This window comes from Phocoena phocoena, chromosome 7, assembly GCF_963924675.1.
Source record: "Phocoena phocoena chromosome 7, mPhoPho1.1, whole genome shotgun sequence".
Taxonomy (NCBI): Eukaryota; Metazoa; Chordata; class Mammalia; order Artiodactyla; family Phocoenidae; genus Phocoena; species Phocoena phocoena.
Window position 1 is genome coordinate 112258399 of NC_089225.1, and position 19613 is coordinate 112278011.

General features: G+C 48.7%; 1 protein-coding gene across 6 annotated transcripts in view; it reads left to right on the top strand.

Moving 5' to 3' along the window:
- Positions 1-19613, top strand: part of LRRFIP1 (LRR binding FLII interacting protein 1) — a 143400-nt gene that overhangs the window by 102523 nt on the left and 21264 nt on the right. For 4 of the 6 annotated variants that reach the window (XM_065881084.1, XM_065881086.1, XM_065881081.1 and 1 more), the window contains 3 exons: positions 14297-14332; positions 14780-14905; positions 18251-18421. In XM_065881084.1, the coding sequence (XP_065737156.1) occupies positions 14297-14332; positions 14780-14905; positions 18251-18421 (333 nt within the window). Of the gene's footprint in view, positions 1-14296; positions 14333-14779; positions 14906-16444; positions 16517-18250; positions 18422-19613 lie in introns of all 6 variants that reach the window. The other 2 variants (XM_065881080.1, XM_065881085.1) reach the window with 2 other exon arrangements.

The window sequence follows — 19613 nt, forward strand, 5'->3', positions numbered from 1 at the left end:
CTGCGGTTCCCACGCTGTAAGGCACTTTCTGTGTTTCCCGAGCTTTCTGCTGCATGACCCTGGGGTGACTGTCAGCACAGCTTCAGCCCTGGGAGATAACTAACCAGAGTGATAGGAAGGAAACACTGTCTCATCCCAGTTTTCCATGGTAATAAGGGTCATGGATAACGTAAGTCATATAGCCTTTGGTGGTTAGTTTAATGTCCTCACTCGTCAGTTTATGTTGAGGTCAAAGGGAGAAAGATTCATCTTAATTGAGTTTCATCTGCTCTTTCCCTGCAACAAGGGATGAAGTGATCTTATAATAATAAAAGGAGTCAAAGAGTCAAAAGGGAATTCAACAGGCCACAAATTATTCTCACCTCTGGATGATCGAGGAAGATGAACAAATTTAAGGACTAGAATATTACACATAAGGAATTTCCTTTTCCTATTTTGTTGTCCTTTCACCTCTTTGAAGGATTTGAAGTGATAGGGTTTCTCAATAAGGGTGTAGTAGTTGTACAAGAAATACTTGTTGAATGAAAAAGATGAGTGAAGGATAAAGGAAAACACAATGGGCTGGGCCCATCAAGTGCGGAAACTGGTTGACCTGTCCTGAGGATCAGCTGAAACTGGGCTTTGGACCCAGTCAGCCCTCCCCAGGGGCGGATTCTTCTGCGTCCTGAGGCTCCTGCACAAATCCTAGGAAGATGCATCCACGCCCCATATGAACGACGATGGTTGAGGAAATACTTGGAAGTGCTTTTATAATTTTGCTTTCGGAAGTCATTGACTACTTAATCAATTGGTTAAATGATCCAGCTTTATGATTTATTATATTTCTCCAGCCATGAATATTCAGGAATTCTTAGGCAGTAAGCCAGGGTAGCCTACAGGTTTCTTCAGAATGTAGTTTTTATAAATATTAATTATAATAATTGATGTAACATGAGCTTTTTAAAATTTTAATTGGGGTGTAGTTGATTTACAGCGTTGGGTTAGTTTTAGGTGTACAGCAAAGTGAATCAGTTACACGTATACGTGTATCCACTCTTTTTTAGATTCTTTTCCCATACAGGCCATTACAGAGTACTGAGCAGAGTTCTCTGTGCTCTACAGTAGGTCCGTGTTAGTGATCTGTTTTATACGTAGTGGTGTGTATGTGTCAGTCCCACGTAGCATGAGTTTCTGTCGACATCTAATTGAACACTTGCATTGAACAATTTTATATTGCATAAAATTTTAATGCAGTGGAACCCGCTATCTTGTCTTTTTCCAAGTTCTTAAATATTTTTGTAGGCCCTTAAAAAGCTCATAAACCATACCTAATGGATGAAATAGCTCAGGCGCATAGGACGGATAAAGTGCAACTAAATGATTTTCTTTTATCAGTAAGAGGCAGCAGCCTACCTCTTTAAGAGAATGGATCTTCCCAAGCACCAAAGCAGAACTTCTGATGTCTGGCGGGATGTACGTCTCCTAGATTCTCTTTAAATGTTGCCTCTGTAGATGGACTTTTTCAAGTAGCTGATTCCTGACCTTCGGAGGCCCTGTGACAGGCATCGCTGATTGCTCTTTTGTGTAGCAGTTATTTGGTGCTTTAAACCCTCCTGTAGGAACTGCCTGGGCGGTATGGCTTTAGGGAGTTAGGAAGTAAAAGGTCTTCTTGTCCCGACAGCAGAATGCCTCAAATAGGGCTCACGTCCCCGGTCTCACACCAGGCTGAAGAAATAAAAGAGAATCAAAAGATATTTTTTTTCTGCACCAAACACCACACTCTCTTGCAGAAGGAGCACAGCATGCGTTTGCTGGATTAAATGGGACAAATTGAACCCCGGGGATAAAATCCCTCAGAAGAGCTCTCTGGGCCATCAGCTGTGTGCCAGCCACAGATCAGCAGGCCTGGTGGGAGGGAAGGTTCACTGACCTCTCATCCTTTCCCATCTCCGCCCCACCCCCAGCCCTCAGGATAGCCCCGCAAGGGGATGTGGAGTTCCCCACGCCCAGGAATGCTGTCTCCCCAGGCTCTCTATGCAGCTAGGAGCTGTGGCCGCTGACAAATACACATACAAAAATGTGAGGACACTGCGCCTTGGGAGTCCCTCCTGTCCTGACCTGTAGTACTGTGAGCTGAGTCCAGGCTGACCCCAGGCCTGCCCAAGACAGTCCTGAGCCCTCTTTCAAAGACTTGTCCCCATCTCCATTCTCCCAAGAAATTAGCCTCAGACACGGTATGTGTTTACAATTAAAGGACTAATTACAATTACGGTTAAATGATTAAATGACTAGTTCTTGAAAGTAGAACGGTTTTGCTTCAAAACCTTTCTATTCTGTACCTTCCTTACCATTAGTAAGCTGTGTGCATGTTGTAGGAAGGACTCTTGGCCACGTGTGAAGTGACCTTCTTAGTTCTGACCCTCTGGGAAGCGGTCATCACCACCGATGCCAGCTGGTCCAGGAGCCGTGAGAGTTGTTTCTAGCAGAAAGGGACAGCTTGAGGAAAGCCCAGCTTGTATTCTCTTGCATAATCCTCAGAACCTGTGTGGTCAGTGTCTCCGCTTCATGACATAGATGACAAGATATGTAACTTTCTCAAGCTCTCGTGGCCGATAAGAGATGGACCTTGGACTCAGATCTTGCTATTGAATAACTTACTTCAGCCCACATTAGCCACGCCGACTCCAAAGTATGGGCGACTCCAAAGGTGCCACATGGACCACAGTGACACAGACTTTACACTTATTCTTTTCCACGTGATCAAGTTGGATCGGATGATTTGAGACTCAGGAGTTGGGGAAACTTGGGTCAGAGATAAACCTTATTGACAACAATCTGTCATATCTCAGCACCATAAAGCAGGACTCGAATGACATAGGATACAGTAGGATTTGTCTACAGGAGGAAGTTTTCCTCTCTCTTGTATCAGCAAACCCAAAGGCGAAATACTTCTGCTTTAAAGTGCTGACGTTAGGTGTTTTCCTTTATTTTGAACAATAAAGCTAAAAGGTGAGGCTAGTAATGCTGGTAGATTTCTTGTATGTGCCATACATGGCAGTGATTCTTACACACAGTGTATGTACAGCTGTATTATCTGTGCATCAGAAATAGCATCTTGTACCTAAGTGTAAATACACAATAAATATTTATCCAACATAGGAATGAGTCCAGGCAAGATGGGTCCGGGGAATTTGCTCATCTTGACCAAGGCTGTTAAACAGCCTAAACTTGAAATGGTTCATTCAACAAGTATTTCTCAAGTACCTACTGTGTGCCAGGCCTCATCTGGTTGCTGGGGATTCAGCAGGAAACAAAATAGACACAGACTCTGCCCTAGGGAATTCCTCTCTGGTGGAAAAACAGGCAAACTAAACGATGGTATTTACAATAAGGATCGTGAGCGCCCCTGAAGTTTTGTGGCCCCATAATTTGCAGTAGGAATGATGCCTGCGGGCCTCCAGGGGGCCTGGGGGCAGGGAGCGGGCAGTCAGCAAGGGCCTCGCAGGCCAGCTTCTCAGTCTGCCGGTGCCTGTGGTCCTAAATGGTGTTCGAGTTCCGCCTCCCCTCCCACCCTCCCCCCACCCTGCCTCGTTCAAGAGGAAGGTAAGATTTTCTTTTCAAGGTCTCATGAACCGCTTTTATGATATTTTTCAGATATGTACATACTTTTTTTCTTAACATCTTTATTGGAGTATAATTGCTTTACAATGTTGTGTTAGATTCTGCTGTATAGCAAAGTGACTTGTAGTGAGGTGGATGGACTTAGAGTCTATCATGCAGAGTGAAGTAAGTCAAAAGAGAAAAACAAATACCATAGGCTAACGCATATGTATGGAATGTAAAAAAAGTGCTTCTGAAGAACCTAGAGGCAGGACAGGAATAAAGACGCAGATGTAGAGAACGGACTTGAGGACACGGGGCAGGCTTAAGGGGAAGCTGGGACGAAGTGAGAGAGTGGCATGGACATATAGACACTACCAAACGAAAAATAGATAGCTAGTGGGAAGCAGCCGCGTAGCACAGGGAGATCAGCTCGGTGCTTTGTGACCGCCTAGAGGGGTGGGATAGGGAGGGTGGGAGGGAGACGCGAGAGGGAGGGGATATGGGGTATATGTACACATACAGGAAGGTAAGATTTTGCTGTTGTTATTGTTGTTAAACTGAAAATGCATTTAGGCCTATCACAGATGTGAATACAAATCAAAGTTAAGGGCATAGCCCCCAGATACACGAGTTGCTGGTGTTCTCCTTCACTAGAAGAGAGGAAGTTTAGGTAGATGGGTAGGCACACACAGGCCACCAGATAGGAGGTCCTGCGGCACTTTAAAAAGCCTTGCCTGATTTTGTATTAACCCTAAATCTTACTTTGTATTCACTTGTAAAGATAGTAGAGAGGCAAAGTTTTGCGTTGCGCCAAAGCCGACCCCGCTTGTCCCGGTCTTCAGTTTCTGCGCCGGCAGGCAGCTCACGTTCTCAACACCTGTCTCTTCCACATCGTGGAGGCTTTTCTGCGCAGAAACTAGGTGTCCTCCACACCCCAGCTGAACAGATGCTCTGTGTTACTTTCTTCCTACTAACCAAGAATTCTGTGTTTTTTGATAGTGTGATTAAGTTTTGTGTTCTGAGTGGCCACGTGTCGAATGCTGGGAAGACACAACCTCCTTTCCCAGGGCCGGCCAGCGGCCACACTAACCTCTCCTTCCCTTCTGGGCTGTGCCTGGCTGGCCTCACAGCTAACCGGAGCCTTTGTCTCGTGGCCTCCGTCCTCTTTGCATCTTCGCTGACCTGTTCCTTTGTTTCCATCTGCGTGTCCCGCGGCCAGCTGGGTGGGCAGCCCTCGGAGCACAGCGGCCACTTCAAGTCCAGCTCCCGCAGCTCCTCGAGAGGCAGCTCGGCGCGGGCCAGCCCAGTGGTGAGTGGGCCTCTCGCCCTTGCTGCTGTCCACTTCCTCCCTTCCCCCCCACCTTGGACCCTTCACTCCTCTGTCCCGTTAAGAAGACCCCTCCACCTCCAAACGCCTGAACCGGGAGAAAGTAGGAAGGCTTTCCATGATTTATTTCAGGTCTAAGCAAAAGCAGGATTGGGGAGGATGCTTCCAAATTTAGAAAATGACTATTCAGTGAGCTCAGAATTGCACTGCTCAGTTTGCAAAGGACCATCTAGGAAGCTGCTGACAGCGCTGAAGAGATGGGGGTCTCACTGGGAGACGGGAACTTTGCGCAGTGCGGGAGAAATGGAGCCATGTGCCTGGATGTGTTGTTTTTGTGATTTAAAAATTTGAAGGCTCTTTTTGTATTTGTCCCAGTTGATTTATTTTTTTTTAATTGGGGTATAGTTGATTTACAGTGTTGTGTTAGTTTTAGATGTACAGCAAGGTGAATCAGTTATACATGTATCCACTCTTTTTTAGATTCTTTTTCCATATAGGCCATTACAGAGTATTGAGAAGAGTTCCCTGTGCTACACAGTAGGTCCTTATTAGTTAGCTATTTTATGTATAATAGTGTGTGTATGTCAGTCCCAATCTCCCAATTTACCCCTCCTACCCCTCCCCCTACTTCCTCCCTGGTAACCATAAGTTTGTTTTCTACATCTGTGACTCAATTTCTGTTTTGTAAGTTCATTTGTACCATTCTTTTAGATTGAAGGGTTCACTTTTTTTTTTTTTTTTTTTTTTTTTCGGTACGCGGGCCTCTCACTGTTGTGGCCTCTCCCGTTGCGGAGCACAGGCTCCGGACGCGCAGGCCCAGCGGCCATGGCTCACGGGCCCAGCCGCTCCGCGGCATGTGGGATCTTCCCGGACCGGGGCACGAACCCATGTCCCCTGCATCGGCAGGCGGACTCTCAACCACTGCGCCACCAGGGAAGCCCTTAGGTTTTCTTTAATATCGCTAAGAAATCTTTTATAGTTTTTTTGTTTGTTTGTTTTTTTGCGGTACGCAGGCCTCTCACTGTTGTGGCCTCTCCCATTGCGGAGCACAGGCTCCAGACGCGCAGGCTCAGCGGCCATGGCTCACGGGCCCAGCCGCTCCGCGGCATGTGGGGTCTTCCCGGACCGGGGCACGAACCCGTGTCCCCTGCATCGGCAGGCAGACTCTCAACCACAGGGAAACCCCTGAAGGGTTCACTTTTAAACATTTCGTTTGGACATTATCTGTTATTGGAGCCCAACAGTTTTCTAGGGTAAAGTATCGGCCTGCGAGTGCCACGGCATCCCTAGCTCTGTTCCATCCCCCACTGTCCCGTTGGTCCTCTGTTCAGTGCCTGTGAAACAAACGACAGAGCTGCTCTCCTGTTTGTCACCCGGCCTGAGATGACCCAAGTTCTGCTTCAGAAAGCAAGGGGTCCTGCTACCTAGTCTCCATCATTTAAGTCTCATTATTGTGTGTTTTTCCCATGGTCCTTGGAATTTTAGACAGTTTCACCGCATCTGATGCTTTGTATGAGGCAACTGTATTGTTCTCTTGACCATAAGGGATTGGCAGGGCACATCTGCCTGGGGGACATTTGGGATGGGGGGCTGACACAATGACCAGGGAAGGACGTCCAGTGGACAGGGGCTGGGCCGTGTGCCGAGCGGTGTGCATGCCAGCCCTGCACCACGGGGGCTGCCACACCGAGGGCCAGGACCCCTCCTCATAGACCCTGGGCAGAAGAAGGCAAAGATGGGCGAGGTTGAACTTGGAGCTTGACTGTGGTTTGTAACTCACTTACACAACACCACAGTTAGACGCATCGATGTCTAAAATTCAGGAAGTGTTCCTGGTCATCAGAGAAGAGGCCATGGGGCTGAGTCACCCACTTGCACACGTGCACACATGGGGTGCTGCTGATTTGTTTTTAAAATTAGATGCAGCCTTTTAAAGCCAGGAGGCTTCACACCAAATGCAGACGTCTGCTTCTCCTGGCGACGCAAACAAAGGAATGGATCCCTTTTGCAGACTGAGCCCGTATTGCTGAATCGGGGGCCTCAGTCCCCCCACGCCTGCCCTGCTTTCCCCGACTCCAAGGCCAAGGCCAGAGCCATTCGTCACTGGGCTTGCCCGGATGCTCTCCTGCTAGTAGAGAAATGTTCTCTCCGCCGTTTACACATCGAGGGTGAGAAAACAAAAGATAGATGAGGCAAGCGAGTATTAGAGCAGGAGAGCCTGTTTCCCTGTGGAATTGAAAGCTGCCCCCCTCGCCCCCCAGCAATGAGGGTAATAGGAGAAGCCGCTTCCTGACCGCACTGGGGTGGCGCAGGAAACGTGGGATGGCGGACACCCCACAAAGTCCGCTGCTTACTGCTCCAGCCAGGACCGGTCAAGCGGGGACGGTAAGATATCCAGCTGTTCCATATCACGTACGTTCAGTGTTCAAAACCTGGCGCGTCGCTTCTCCTGCACGTGGCAGACGGGACTGAAGCGCAGCGTTTGTGAGCTGAGGGATCCCTGCGCCGAGGTGAGCAGCCCCCGTCTGCGCGGGCCTGCCTGCCTGCCTCCGCCTTCAAGCCCTTGCTTGCGTGTTTCCGACGGAAGTCATCGGTGTTTTCCCATGATAGACCCGACGCGGAGAGCCGCCCGTTCTCAGGCATGATGCTCGCTCTCTGGCGCTCACTTTGGGGAACACGAAAGTTCACGGTCGTCAGAAGAAGCTGAGGCCTGACCCCTCCTGGGCTCCCTGCCTGGCGCAGCTCAGGCGAAGCAGGGAACTGTGCGCTCGTGATGGTCTGACGTCTTTGGGTTTATTCGGGCGTCAGAATGAAGTCTCAGCCTAGCAACACGTCTAGTTCCCCGGACGGAAGAGACTGAAACCAGATATGAATTCCCCTGTCATCTGCTTCCTAAATCTGACAACAGTTTACTCCCACAAAATGGGCTTAGTGGACACAAGAGAGGTGAGCGTTCATCGTGCCCGTGTCCCTGGGGCCTGAGGACGAGAGACGGGGGTCTCTTGGTAACTGGGGAGCCTGGCAAGACCTCCGCCACCGTCCCTTAGTCCCTGGAGAGCCCTGGGTTTGCAAGACTCCCAGAGGCTTGACTGGGCTGATTTTTCAGTTCATTACACACAGGTCATCAGTTCCGTCTCCTTTCTCCCCTGACTCAGCTGCTCATTGACAAAGGTCGGCTGGCTCAGGCTGGCACGGTTAGTGAGCAGAGGTCAGCATCCGGGCACCTCACGCGGGTGTGGGGCGTCAGAGCTGAGGACGCCTCTGGGTGTGGCCCTCAGGAGGCAGAGACACCTGTGTGCCACGCAGGGCACTTCCGCGCAGTTATGGTGACTCCTGGTCATCTGAAGGATAGAGCACAGGCAGCATTCCTGGCCTCTGCAGAGAGTCTGGAGGACAGAGCTGAGTGAGCCCTCTGCTCTGTGCTTCCAAACCGCAGTCCTCTTCCACGGAATCTGCCGCATTTCTCTTTTCTGAGCCTGTACAGTCACACCACTGGAAAGGGCTGGGAGTTTGCATTTTGGGCTTGCGAGACGAACAGTGTAAGTGGATGCATTTGGCCTTGTTGATTGGAAAGAGGCCAGGAAACTTGTGCTCAGACTCCCCTGGTCCTCCTGCCTGGGAGGGAGGCCTGCAGGGACAGGCGGTGCCCAGGGAGAGGCCCGTGGGGTGAGTGATCCTCCCCGCCTGGCTTCTCAGAAGGACGCAGAGCAGGAAGGGGGAGTTCCAAGACCCAGGTTAAGATGTCACAGCTCTCATTCCTGGCTGGGGCCACCTGGCCAGGCACGTAGACTTCCTGAACTCCACCTGGAAAGACGAGTAATGATACGCTTGAAAAACAAAAACAAGAAAAGATTTGGGTTGATAACCTGCTTCTCCTGGGCAAGTTTTCCAGGGCTGTGAGTGTTGTCCACTATGGCTCGGGGAGAATGATCCCGCCTGGTGATCCATCAGGAATATGGTTCCAGGGGGTGGTACGGGTGAGGGCAGGGGGCAGGGGCGTCTCCGGGAGGAAGTAGGAGCTGGGGCAGGGGCAGCCCTGGGAGGCTCTGGGTGTGGGATGTAGGCTGGTGCCCCAGGGGACGGGCAAGTGGAGCATTGCCCAAGAACAAAAGTAACCAGAATGAGGGAAAATGATAGCTTGCCCCACTTTGAGAAAATAAAGGTACCTCAGCATCCAAAGACACGAAGTGTGCCCCACCCCCTGGGTCCTCCAGCCTCGTGGGGAGCAGAGAGGGTGCCCGCCCCATCTCAGAAGGGCATACACTATGGGACCTCATCTCATTTTTCACGTTCTGTAGCTGAGCCCTATTTTCTTCTCCAGAATCTTCCTGTTGAGGAAGTTGGGGTCCATTCATTCAGCCAGTGTTTATCGAATGTTCTAGACACAGGGCTGCAGTGGTGAAGGAACACACCTGCTCCCCTCACAGACCTCAGCAAATGGGCGCAATACGGTGTAGAACTCAGAGCACAGGCTCGAAGGAAAGAGGCAGGATGCTTCCAGGGAACTGGACTCGGGAGTCTGGGTAATCCAGGCCCGGAGAACAGCCCGGCAGAGGGCCTCGCCTGGAGGGCCCGACGCAGCTGTGTCACCCAGGCCTCAGAACCCAGCGAACCTGCCGGGTCACGGAAGCACCGGTCAGGGGTGTCCTGCGTGGCGCCCAGGTTCACGCGCCAGTGTGTTTTCAGAGAAGCATTGGTGGTGAACAGGAATCTCAGCCCCATCTGAGTTAGAAAAACAAAAGACTGTAATGACTCATGTTTTGTGTCGTGTGAAGAGGTGGAAGCAGGAACCAGGTGGAAAAACAGGTCTTGAATTATAAATACAAGAGTTCAAGGACCAGTCATTCAGGATGAGGTCAATATTATCGGATTTAAACCAGAAATTTCCATTCTAATGGTAGCCTCCACTGCTGTTTATATCTGAAGGAAAATTACCCTTAAAATGGGTGTTTTCTGAGCAGCGTTCAGTACTGTCAGTTGGTTTCTTGAGGGACCCCGTGATGACACTGCTTCCATGATCCCATTTCCCATCTGGGGCTTGGGGCACCACGAGGAAGAGTCCCTTTGTCCCTGGCCCCCTTGCTAGGGTCTTCCCACGCCCACCTTCCATACTCTGTCTCGAGGAAGGTGGGCAAGCCAGGTGGTTGAAACCTCAGCAGACATTATGTTTAAGTGAGCCTAAATAGTATGCTCATTTAGACACGATTTTAGAAGATTGGAATTAACAAAATATTTCACGTGCTACGTTAAGCGTTTGTTTCTGAAAGGAAGAGTTGCCATAATTTAAAAGTTCACAGAATTTCTTTGGAAGTGACTACCTCCCGTAGATTTTAAAAGGTACCTTTTTATACACTCCATTGTCATTATAAAATACTGGTTTGCATGTTTCATAAGGCTGTTACTATGAAGTTTTCACACTGACCTAAAGCGTTTAGTATTGCTCGGTAAATGAGAGTAAGAAGGCTAACAGGCTGCAAGGTCCGTGGTGCTGCCGCCCTTCCTCGGATAAGAAGGCGATGTCCGCGAGGTCCTGTGGCTCGTCCCGGGTCCCGTGCTGCCGTGGGCTGCAGCGTGTTGGGACACGCGTGGTCCACGGCATGCCCTGGGTCACATCATGCAGCAGAAACGACAGTGTTGAAAAGCCTTCCATCTCTTCTGTTTCTTTGTATATTATTTTCAGAGGTAAAGTACTATGCTTTATGTCAAATTAAACTCACCGTCAGGGTTACTTACCTGTTCCTTTGTTAGGGGCAGTGAGGGGTGCCCTGCCTGACCGAGGCTCTCTGGGCCGGTCCCACTCCGTTCGACGCAGGCTGCCATCTAGTGGCATCTGGTGGGGCTGCAATGGCTCCATGCTGCTGCACGGCTTTTCTCCCTCCATCCCTCCCTTCCTCTTGCCTTGCCTTCCTTCTTTCCTTTCCTTCCTTCCTTCTGTTTTATTGAAATATAGTTGATTTACAATGTGGTGTTAATTTCTGCTCTACAGAAAAGTGATTGTTGTACATACATATATTCTTTTTCATATTCTTTTCCATTATGGTTTATCACAGGATATTAAATATAGTTCAGTTCCCTGCGCTATACAGTAGGACCTTGTTGTTTATCCATTCGATATATAATAGTTTGCATCTGCTAATCCCAAACTCCCAATCCGTCCCTCCCCCAACCAAAACTGCACCACTTTCCATGGGGCTCCGCGCACTTCTTAGGTTGCAGGAAGGCCGGCAGATACACGTGTCCCTTGTCATTCAGAAAACAGACAAACGTCAGTCACCCTGATACTAAAATACAGATTGGAAACAGCAGTCAAGCATAGATTGGCTATAACTCTCACTGAGAGCTTAATTTTTCCCTCCGTGGTCTCTACTTAAAAACACGTCCTGACTTTTCACATTCTGAGTTTGTTATCTATTTCAGAACAAAGGCTTTTTGCAAACTACTTTTAAACTAAAGAGAAAGCTATGGTTTTAGGGTTTTTTCTCCCTTGTTTGGTGTTTTGCAAATTACAAAAGCAGTGTGTGTGTTTATGGTGAAACAATGCAGAACGAAGCTATGCCAAAGGCCCCCAGGAAACCAGTGCTTTGGGGTCTGGTGTATAGTTCTCGTCTTTCTCACAAGAAATACTACAAAAAAGAAAGTGGGGTCCTCACTTTACGGGCGAACATAGGATTTCTGGAGCTTCATTTCTCTAGGCGATATTTACCTGTTGCTGAGGAACAGTCAGGAAAGACACTATTTAAACTGCAGAGCAGAACAGCAGCAGGCTTCTCACGGTAGCTTGATGGTCTGTTCAACTGAATCTCCCCTTTCCACCAACAGTTAAAATACCCTCTTTATTTTCATCTCATTAATATTTGTTCTGCAAACTAACTTATTCTAGGGAATGAAGGCCTTGTGTCCAGGAGATCTAATGAATGGATTCTGCAGCAGGGCAGGTGCTGGACAGTAACTTTTCCTTCGTTGTTTGAAATTTTCAGGAATATTTGTATTCCCAAGTGGAGAGGAGACTTGAAATGCTAAAATCATCCTCATGACTCAGCACATCGGTCGGGGGGGGGGGCTCCCTGGAGCTCTGCCAGGGAGGATGAGATAGAACCATCTCAGTTGTAGGCCATCTACAGATGTTCCAGAATATCTAGTTAGGCGGGTGTGACATGCACATCTGAAAAAATATAAATATATAAGTTTACACACGCTAAACGCACGTGCCAACAAATGGCAGGCGGTGTGCGACATGGTAGTGAGTGAGCTGTCTTTATCTAACAGGCTATGACTGCCACATCGAGTGTGAAAGAGGATGCACGTGGCCAAGAGTGTCTGGAAATCTCCTGTCCTTGGAGGCCAGCCGGCTGTGGCCCAGTGGAGAGGAGAGTCCTCTGGGCGGAGGCAACGCCAGAATCCAAAGCCCCACCCGCCCAGGGGCTTATTTAGCAAAAGCTGGGAGTGAGGCCAGCGCGGGTCATCCCGCTGGCCTGGGGGCTGCAGCTCCTTCACGCCCTCTCCTCAGGACAAGAAGGAGACTGGTTAGCTGAGAGTAGAAAGCTCTTGCTGAAGACCCACATGTGAGCTGGGTGCGTGAGAACAGATGCAGTGGATTTGGGAGCCAGACCCGGGGGCAAAATTGGATCTGTCAAGCAGAAGACCCTTGAGCTTGACTCTCCTGAGCTCAGAGCTGGTTTCCGAAGTTGCCTTCTTTTGAATTAATCAAGTATTTTGTACGATTCCATCTGATCCCCTTGGTCGGCTGATTAGCTCTCACGCTTTGCTGTGTTATTCTAGCGGTTACTTCAGGCTTCCTGCCCTTGGAAAGCAGGTTTGAGGAGCGTGAAGGAGAGAAGGTGGCAGTCAGTGAGCCTTCTTGGTGGGGGACAGGATGGTGAGGATGTGGGCATCCAGCCCAGCACGGGCCCAGGGTGGGCAGAGGACAGGAAGTGCTCGTCTTTACAGGAAATCACCGCCATTACGGCATCCTGACCTGTGCTTAATGCCTGCACCCACATGCCCCGTGCGTGACGGCGATGTGGGCAGTTGACCTGTTCACGAGCCACTCTGCGGTGGCCTTGGACCCAGACCCGTTAGGATTTGTCCACCTGCAGTCCGGGTGGTCTGTGGCGTAAACAGTCAAGGGTGACTGCAGGGTCCCAGCTCACTCACGAGGTCTCCTGGATCAAAGGTGTGATCCCACCCGTCACGGGCATCTGCAGTTGACTCCCTGGCCATCAAATTTAAGAACCTCTGAGCTACAGGAGGTGGGGTTGGAGGCATGATGGGAGAATCCGGAGAGTCTGGAGGCAACTTGGTGCAGGGTTCTCTCGCCCTCTGGGACCTTTCCCATGGACTTTCGGAAAGGAGCCCTCAATGTGCCAAAAAAAAAAAGAAGAAGAAAAAAAAAAAGAAGAGAAAGTTGGCCTTTCGTTGGATGCTAAGCAAAGAAAGAAACAGCACCAGTGCAGCCTCAGACTGTTGACCCCAACAGACGCTCACAGGGCAGGGGTCTCCCATAGGGTTGAAGCAGATGTGCTGTCTTGGGGCTCCACAGGCTGCTGGGGGTCCCGCAGAGACCCCTGTTTGCAGGAGGGAAAAGAGAGGATTCAGAGACAGTCCAAACAGGAAAGATTTTGAAAAGCCAAATTCTTGGGGTCCCCCTTTTCACCCAGCACATTCTCCTGTACCGTCCCCCACCCCCAGCCAGCTCCCCACATCTGGGTGTCTGTCTCAAAATGTTTACACTAGAATTTTCACGTTGACTCAGTTACTCAGAAGCAGTGGGAAAGCTGCAGTTGTGGCTCCACTGCTTTCTCTTGCTTTGGAGGCCAAGTTTAGTGATAGTCAAAATTAAAACTGTGTGGTTGCATCTTCCGGCCCCCAGAACGCTGGTCATATTCTCACATTCCGATCATAGTAATTGTGGTGGGTGAACGGGGCTGGTGCCTGTCCTGTCCCACACTGTGTCCTGCACACATGTAGAAACTGGTCAAGTCTTCCTGTTCAGTGCATTCACAAATCATCTTCCTGTGGAAGTTGTGAAAGTTGAAAAACCACACGGTGAAATTCAACCAGGCTCACCGAGCTGCCCGTGGGCCACCGCTGTGACACCGGCGTATCCGAGAGTCTCACGGTAAAGGAGTGTTTAAAATCACAAAGGGGGGAAGATCCCACGTGCCGCGGAGCGGGCCCGTGAGCCATGGCCACTGAGCCTGAGCGTCCGGAGCCTGTGCTCCGCAACGGGAGAGGCCACAGCAGTGAGAGGCCCACGTGATGCAAAAAATAAAAAAATAAAATCACCAAGGAAGCTGATGCTTTATTTTATTATTATCTTACCCCCTAAATCCAGATTCTCCATTTAATGCTTTTAAGTATTTAATATTTATCCATTTTCCTCTCCAGGTTGAAGAGAGACCAGAAAAAGACTTCACGGAGAAGGTAAGGAATTCCTGTAGAGCTTTATGTCGTGTCATCTATAAACCACGAGGGTCCCGAAATTTATGGATGAAACTAACAAGAAAATGTATTGCTTGATCTTTGATAAAGAATTCCACCATGGAGTGAACAGGACTAGTGGGTGGCTCACCAGGCAACACACAACCTTTGGGGTCCCCGGGGCGGGGGTGGTCACTTCCAGTGTGCCTGTTAAACCTACAGAACGGTGAAGGAGTTCACGATGGGCCCAGCCATGGAGCTTACGGTTACTCCAGACAAACCCTGAGCATCCATGAGGCCCCTCGAGATGAACCTCGTTTTCTTGCTCACCGTACACCCACCAAAGATATTGCAATTTGGAACCTGAATTCAAGGAAAGGTACCATCCTAGTAGACTGAGAAGTAATCTTGGTTTGGGCTGAAATCCCATTTGCTCTCGCCGCTTTGCAGGGGTCTCGTGGGCTGCCTGGCCTGTCTGCAGCCACACTGGCCTCCCTGGGTGGGACTTCCTCTCGAAGGGGCAGCGGGGACACCTCCATCTCCGTTGACACTGAGGCCTCCATTAGGGAAATCAAGGTAAGGCCCTCTACTTACGCGTGACCTAGAGAAACCTTCTGTGAAAATCAGTCTTAAAGTAAAGTAGGGTTTAATTTGTGAAGTTTCAGCTCTTTCTTCTCTGTCTGGTCTCCCCTCCATCCCATTAAGCTTGGTGTTCAAGTAACAGTAGGGACCGGCCCGGTTCTGGTTCCCGCAGGGAGCCGCCCCTGACTTCCCCGCCCCGGTAGGGCCAGCACACCTGCGCTGGGATCCCTCAGCTCCCCGGGCACACCTGGGCGAGACCCCTCACCACGCTGCCCTGAGGTGCTCAGCCACCTCTGTACACAGGGCAGGAGTGGACATTCCGCCCACAGCACTGGAAGGTGCTGGACACATTACTCGCTGCCCCCGACAGTACCACCCTGCCCTTCGCGCATCCCCGCCCTCTGCCTGCAGCGTGCCCTTCCTTTCTCTTTGTCATATGCGTAATATGCCTTCAGTAGACCCCTTCGTGGTATTTTAGCGATTTTTCCTTCTCCCACTGGTCTGTGGACACTGTTCTCTGTTACACCCTCAACACTGAGTGTGTGACAGAGAAATGGGCCTCTGCTTGTTAAAGTAACTAGGGACGTTGCATCTGAAAAGGACACTGTGCAGAGGGAAGGCTGAGTCACCAGACCTCGTGTCCTCTGGAGAGAGCACGAAGGGCAGGGAGGCTCTTCCGGGTCAGATTTGGCTTCATTTACGGAAGAGCTTTCTAGTAATGAAGGCTGGTGAAAGGGAACCAGCTTCCACGGGTGCTACCTGAACAGATGGATGGCATTTGCCAGGGAGGCCAGAGAAGAGCTTAAGCATCAGGGCCGGTGGGACTAGGTCCCCCTGCAGATGCCTTCCAACTCTTGTGCTTTATAAGAACAATGTTTTGACTTCTGTTCCTGAAATGTCCCTCCCTGTGTGGTCCCTCGGCCTCCTGCAGCCCTCTGGTCATCCTTTGCCGCCTTGAAGTGGAGTTGGCTGCAGTCATAATCTGCGTCTGGTCTTGGGGTTGTGAGCATGAATCAGTCGTTCAGTAAGGATTTATTGCAACTCCAGCTCACGCCAGACACCAGCCCCTGGGAATGTGGTGGTGAACGAGACGGGAGAGTAGAGTCCTTGGGCTCCGTAAGGGCAGGGACAAGGCTTTGCTGATTTCTGTCTTCAGCATCTTACTGTATGTAGCACAGAGCAGAGCTCAGAGAGCTTGAATGAACTGTTAAGTATGAGTAAGTTAACCTGTTCCGTTTTCAGAAGCTCATTTTATAAAACTGCATAAAAATGTATGAAGCCACATACCTTTGATAAAATTGTGTGAAAATACCATATGCGATACACCTACATTTTCATCTTTGTAGTGTTGAAATTCATCTTATTTTCCTTTTAACACTTAAAAAAGTTAAACGAAGATTGCTGCTCCAAGATTACTCAAATAAGGAAACCGCCCAGAACTAGAAAAGAATCAGAGAATCGCCTCTCCTTCCTTGTGGTCTCTGTCCATTTTTCCCTTTGACGTCATTTGCCTTTTTTTGCCATTTCCCCCAGGAGCTCAATGAGTTGAAGGACCAGATTCAGGATGTAGAAGGCAAATACATGCAGGGATTGAAAGAGATGAAGGTACCGGCTTACGGAAGTGTGGACTCACGATATTAACCCAGCTTAACTTTAAAAAATCCTACAGAAGACATGCAGACTGCATGCTCGCTCTAAAGAGGCCCCAGACTGTAGACCTCAAAGTGGCAGGAATGCTAGTAGCACGGGTGTGTGTGCTCCGGGTTTTCCCAAAGGCAGCTTTGAAACCAGGGCTCGAAAATTGTAACTCCTCATTAGCAAACGTTACTAACATGTTTCCTGGTGCATGTCTTGGACTCACCTCCCCACCACACCTGGCTTAAAACCAGTTTCTCATTTCCCACAGAAGCATATCCTACACTTGAAGAAGGGTTTTTGGTCTTCTTCACTTTCCGCGGTCCTTACATACAAGGAGGGCTTCAACTTAATTTGCTTCTCAAAACACCTGATGTCTCCCGATAAGGAAGTTCTGTTGCTGTGCTTTTGAAACACAAATTATTTGCATACTGCGCCATTTTACTAACCGAAGCAATGTCTGAATGTGTATCTTCTTGGATTTATTTGAGTAAATACACGGTACCCGTAGCAAGTGGAATTACTGCATTGTGCCGACCAGGAAACTGAGCTGCCAGTCTCCCTGAAGTGAGGTGGGGCGTCAGGGACTTTATTCTCTGGCTTCACAGGGCAGCTCGGGCAGCTCATGAGTCTAGCAAGAGATGGTAACTCTGTTCCTTCCTTTTCAGCTCCTGAGAAAGTACCCCCAAACCAGTCTGAGTTCCGTATCCCAGGGGCGCCACATCACATGACTAATTAATCCGTTTCCTATTTGTCACCAGGGGGGAAATTAAGATTCTGGCTTTCAACTCCTACTGGAGTTGGAAAGAGAGCCATGGAAGCAGCGCAGGAATCACTGGTCCCACCTGAAATCCTTGCCCTGGTTTGCAAGTGCAGGCGAGAGCAGCGCTGGTCTCCGCAGAGCCTCCTGGTAGCACCTGACACACGCCCGACCCGCCAGTGCCCGCTTTTCTGTAGCTCAGGGTCCTTTGCACCTGGGATTCTGCTCTGTGTTCTCCCAGAGTCGTCTCCCGCTGGTCTGTGCTTCGGGATCCACACGCTGCTGTCCTCTGTGGCCTGCCCTGCCGGTGTGTGAGCCCCGGGGTTGAGGGGGGCATGTTTACTTTGCAGGCCTCTTTCCCTGGTTGTCTTTTCAAAGGAATGAGCTTTGTCTCTCCGGGACCTACCCAGTGAGGCCTGTGTACCTCGTTGAGTTTTCCTATGGGTTGAACATGTGAACTTCCACTTAAGCCTTTCCTGGGTCATAAGCCCCAATGGGGACAGTGGGCTGCTGGCGGCAGGTGTTCTACTCCCCCTCCCCGGCACTGGCTCTGTCCCAGGTTCTGGTCACGTGTCTTGAGTGGTTACTTCAGACACCTGTACAGCGGGGCTACAGAATCAGATTCCCACAGCCAGGGCTCTGCTGCCTCTGTGACCAGAGCCCCTTCCACCCAGCGTCCCCCTTGTCCTGATGACTGTAAGTTATCTTCACCCCTACACACAGTTAATAACTAATTTCCTGAGTCATGAGAATCGGAACAAATTGAAAAGGGAGACTTTTGGGGCATTTCAAATTGCCATGTGTTTCTTCTTCTGATTCATTTGCTCTAAGAAATAAAGTCTAAATCTAGGGCTGCGTTTTTGGAGGTTTTGTTAAAAATACTGAACTAATCTGTGTTTTTGTTTCCTTACTACAATTTCGAAAACATGACCTATTTTCTGCAGGACTCACTAGCAGAAGTGGAAGAAAAATATAAGAAGGCCATGGTTTCCAACGCTCAGCTAGACAATGAGAAGACAAACTTTATGTACCAGGTCGATACGCTAAAGGACGTGATGCTGGAGCTTGAAGAGCAGCTGGCTGAGTCCAGGCGGCAGTGCGAGGAGAAAACCAAAGTATGTGCTAGTGCGAGAAAGAAGGGTGGAGTGTATGTATATGTAAACGCTGTATGTAAGGACGGGAGAATATATAGATATATAAACGGTGTATGTAAGGATGGTAGGATATATATATAAATGATATATGTAAGAATGGGAGAATATACATGTAAATGGTATATATAAGAATGGGAGAATATACAGAATATATATATACACAGGCATACGTATATGAATGGTATATGTAATTATAGTAGACTACATATATAAATGGTATGTATAAGGATGGGAGCATATACATACGGTATAGGTAAGAATGGTAGAATATGTGTGTGTGTGTATGTATATGTATTTGGTATATGGTATCTACGTGTTGTACATGTGTATGTATATATTTGCGTGTGTGTGTGTTTTTTAAAAACAATAGTTCTCCACTTGCCCTGGAAGCCCAAACATATAAGAATAAGAATACCGTGCTCTTTGCTGAGGGACTTGCAATATTGGTATGCACAATTTCAATATGTAAACTAGAGACAATTTTACTAGGAGGACATTTGTGTGTTTTGCATATAAGGTAAAATCATAACCATGAAAAAACCTGCCTACGAAAGACCCAGCATGCTTGGACAAAGCACAGTTAGATGCTTCAAGATTTTCCTGTTAATATACATTTCTTCATTCTTATTTTATCTCAACACCAGAGAGAAATAGTTGCAAGTATCAAGGATTTTAAGAAAATTATATTCATTTGTTTTCTGCTGATTGGGAAAAGACATGGTTCCTCCACTTGAGAATTAAAAACCGTCATTAACCTCAGAAAAGGGTAGAATCTTATTTGGGCTTTCATGAAGAACCACTGGAATTAATATGTTAACTTATGGTATCAACAAAAAGCATGAGCATATGTTGAAATTAATGACAGTAGGCTGATTTGGTGAAGGCTGGGCTTAGCTGTTCTTTGTGAGTCAGCGAGGAATACTTGTTTTTCATATTTTAAGGAATTAGCTGGTTTGTCCGATCCTAGAATATTACCCAATTTTTCAGAGTTGCTGAGATAAATAGAAAATTTAATTTGTGAGTGTCCTTATCTTTTTTTTTCTAACTAGCTATATCCTCTAAATCCCAAGGGTTAAAGCCAAATACCATAACGACTCGAGGGCCTCCTTCTTTCACTACTGTAGTTGAGTTAGAAGCCAAAGAAGAATTGTGT